Source organism: Crocodylus porosus, unplaced genomic scaffold (assembly GCF_001723895.1).
Source record: "Crocodylus porosus isolate Cpor-Errol unplaced genomic scaffold, CroPor_comp1, whole genome shotgun sequence".
In the NCBI taxonomy this organism is placed as follows: Eukaryota; Metazoa; Chordata; order Crocodylia; family Crocodylidae; genus Crocodylus; species Crocodylus porosus.
In genome coordinates this window covers 14,852,665-14,856,234 of record NW_017728951.1, presented here as the reverse complement: position 1 = coordinate 14,856,234, position 3,570 = coordinate 14,852,665, and the positions used below count along the sequence as shown (strand labels likewise).

The 3,570-nt window shown below is 55.5% G+C and overlaps 1 protein-coding gene across 1 annotated transcript in view; it reads right to left on the bottom strand.

The window, feature by feature from the left end:
- Positions 1-826, bottom strand: part of PDZD8 (PDZ domain containing 8) — an 83,202-nt gene extending 82,376 nt beyond the window's left edge. The window contains exon 1 of the mRNA XM_019555965.1: positions 32-826. Coding sequence (XP_019411510.1) covers positions 32-786 — 755 coding nt within the window. The 5' untranslated portion in view covers positions 787-826. The remainder of the gene's footprint in view (positions 1-31) is intronic.
- Positions 827-3,570: the final 2,744 nt, after the last annotated feature.

Here is a 3,570-nt window from a genome sequence, read left to right as displayed (position 1 = left end):
GCCCCATCCACATCCATGTGCCTCCTCCCACCTGATCTTGTAGTTGGGCAGCGTGTGCTTGCGCTTGATGACCTTCTTGAACTGGTTGACGATGAGGGAGGTGAGCTGGGGCATGGGCCGCCCCTCAAACTGCGACTTGACCTCGAAGACGACCAGCGGGTCGTCCACGAAGGCGAAGGACCAGTGGGTGAAGGGCAGGCGGGTGAAGACCAGCTTGAGGCGGCCCAGGACCCGCGAGATGCGCACGAAGAGGTAGGCCGACTTGCCGAAGACCAGGTCGGCGTCGATGGCCAGGTGGAAGCCGCCGTTGTACTCCACGTCCACCTCGAAGCCCAGCTCCTCCGGGCAGCCCTCGGCGCCCGCCGCCACGGGCCGCAGCAGCCGCACAGCCTTGAAGAGGGGCACCACGTCGCCCAGCGAGACGTCGCGCAGGCTGAGCCCCTCCAGCACCTTGCCCGTCACCTTGGTCTGCAGCAGCTCCTCGAACTCCACCTTGATCTTCTTGGTGACCCAGCGCCGCACCAGCGCCGTGTCCCGCAGCTCCCTGAAGAGGAAGAGGAAGACGGCATTGAGGAAGTGGCACGTCTCCTCGCCGGGCTCCGCCTCGCCGCCCTGCAGGTAGTCGCGCAGGCTGGGCTCCGGCAGCACGCGGCCGTGGCCCGGGCCGGGCCGGCGGGGCGCGCCGGGGGGCTCCGGCTTGCGGCGGTACAGCAGCAGCAGCTGCAGCAGCAGCGTCACGAAGGAGCCGGCCAGCGCCGACAGCAGGATCACGTACAGCAGCAGCATCTCCGCTCACGCCGCCGCCGCCGCCGCCATGCGGGAGGACGGGGGGAGGGGGGGCCGCGGAGCTCGCGAGCCCCGCTCCGCCTCGCGCGGCGGCGGCAGCAACCGTCTCATCCGGGACCCGCCCCGCCCCGCCTCCCGGCGCCGGATTGGAGCACAGGGGCGGGCTCGTCACCGGCGCGCTGATGTCATAATGCCGCGGGGAGGGGGGAAGGGGAAGAGGGGAAAAAAAGGGAGGGGGTGTTGCGCATGAGCCCTGCACCCGGGCGGCACGAGGCAGGCGGGCGGTTGGTGCGAGCCTTCAGGCGCAGCGTGAGGGGGGAGGGGTCACGCGGAGGCTCTGGGTGATGACGTCACCGAGGAAGGGGGAAGCGGGAGGAGAGACCCCGCAAGTGAGTTGCGCGGAGCCCGGCGCAGGCCTGGGGGTGGGCACACAAGCGGGTTTGGGGGGGTACCTTGTGTTACACCAACTCAGTAGCTGGGACAGTTGTTCCTGGCAAGCTTTTGGGGCTCTTCTTGTGCCTGACAGCTTGCAAAGAGCGGGTTTTCCAATGACTGAGTTGGCTTAATAAAAGATCTCGGATTCAAAAAAAAAAAAATCTTTATGTATCTGTGTGTCTAGATACCTGTGTCTATCTATATCTAACTAGGTCTCTATCTAGATCTATCTACGAAGAGCTCTCTCTCTCTATACACACGCGCACGCACACGCATCCTCTCGTAAACTTCACACCGCACCTCTAAACCGCGTTAAGAAACCTGCGCTCCTGTTACAATAAATGCAACTGCCCTTCCCTAACCCTATTGCAGTTCCCTGCTCCAAGCCCTGATTTCGGGTTTATGTTCTCAGTTCATAGATTTACAGGGTCGGACGGGACCTCAGGAGATCATCGAGTCCGACCCCCTGCCCTGGGCAGGAGGAGTGCTGGGGTCAGACGACCCTGGCCAGGTGCTTGTCAGTCTCCTCTTACAGACCCTGGGGCGGGGGAGCGCACCGCCTCCCTTGGAAGTCCGTTCGCGGTCCTTTCCGTTGTCAGTGTCGCTGTCACTTCCACGGCTGCTGACTTTGATGCCGTCGTCCTCGCTGTCTTTGGGTCCAGTTGCGTCGTTGTCCTCTTCCTTCTCCCCATCCGCCTCCCCTCCCAGGGGGTGGTTGAACAGCCTGTGCCAAGTGTCGCTTTTCCAGGTGGAGTTGGCTGTGTCTCTCTGTCCTCTCTCGTTGCTATCTAGTGGTAGGACTGGAGTTTGCTCAGACAGATATCGGATTTACGCAAAGACCCTTGTCGGCAGGGACACTGCTCTCAGTAACCCTGGCTCTAGTCCTTGCCTCCTTTAAGCCCCTCCTAGGAATGGAAAGCAAAAGTCCACAGGTGCCTGACGCCTTCCTTCTTCCTCTGCAGGTGTTATATATCTTTTTTTTTTTTTTTTTGGTTTCTCTCTCTTCTTCCAGTGGGAACTCAAGACCTGCCTTAGCAACCCCTAAATTGTCCTCTTCTGGTGGCAACATGTGGCTTGTCTCCTCATAAAGGAAGGTCTGGGCTTGCCTGGAATGGCTTAACCCTCCCTCCTTCCCTGTGGTGTTAGTGCCTCTTCCAGAAACAGCAATATTTGGGGGCCCCTCATTACCACCCTCCCCCTCGCCAAAGAGGTGCACTCAGCTGCAAAGTGCTTGCAGTGGATGGAAGTGGCAGCCCTTCTGCATTCTTCTGTTTAAGCAGTATTGAGAAAATCAATATCACTCTGTGGTTACCAAATAACACAGGCAGCAGTTTTTCTGCTTCGGCATAAACACCAGCTATGGAATTGGGCTAGTCCTGGATACTCAATTTTCAGCAAAAAACCCCCCAAACAAACAAAAACAGGTTGACTGCAGCATAGACTGGCCTCTCGAAATCAGAGCTATTGACAGAAATAGCCGTATTCATTGATTTACCTTCCCACCCTACAGGCATCAAAAAGGATTTGCTCTTTTCCTCAAGCAGCTATTGGCTTGATGTAGGTCTTAGCTGGGGCCATTATGATGTCAGCACCAGAATTCAGTAATTAAAAAAAAAAAATCTCACTGGCATCGATAGCTTCTGACATAACTAGGACCCCCATCCCTCAGAATATTGTTGGAACTTCTACAGCCAAACCACCGAGATTAAAAAAAAAAAAGGCAGGTAAATCTTATCCTGTGACAACCCTGACAAATCATTCTTGAGTAGCTATTGCAACGTTATGTGGGTGGTTTCTCAGCTTGCCTTGTGCGAACCAATATTAATCAGGAACTAGGATGAAATCACATGTCTATTTTTATTCGGGATGAACTGCTGTGGCTCAGGAATATAATACAACCTTCACTGGGAATATGGAGGAGAAGTATTGTCACACTGGGTGTAAGGTAAGACAGCAAGTCCATGCTACACATCCTTCCAGTTGTGGGAGGCCTACAGAAATTCCTGAGTAGGGATATTGCAGGATTAAGAGTCTGTAGTTTGTAAGGAAGCAAATATGTGACAGGCAAAACTGAGTTCTCTGTATCCTGCTGCCCTCAGGACCTGAAAGACCTCCTAAAAACCCATTTTTGTGTTAGTGGTACTAGCAGTTCACCCTCCAAAACTGCCAGGTATATTCACTGGCAATATGGGAAGAGGACAGCCAGTCACTCTTGGGGAAGCAATCCCATCAAGGAAAAGGGCAAATCTGAATGGTTGGGTGCAGGTTTCCTGCAAGGTTAGCCCTAGAGTCATGAGACCTAGAATTGTTTTGTACTGGACAGGTTCAAAGCCAAACCTCTTTCACTCT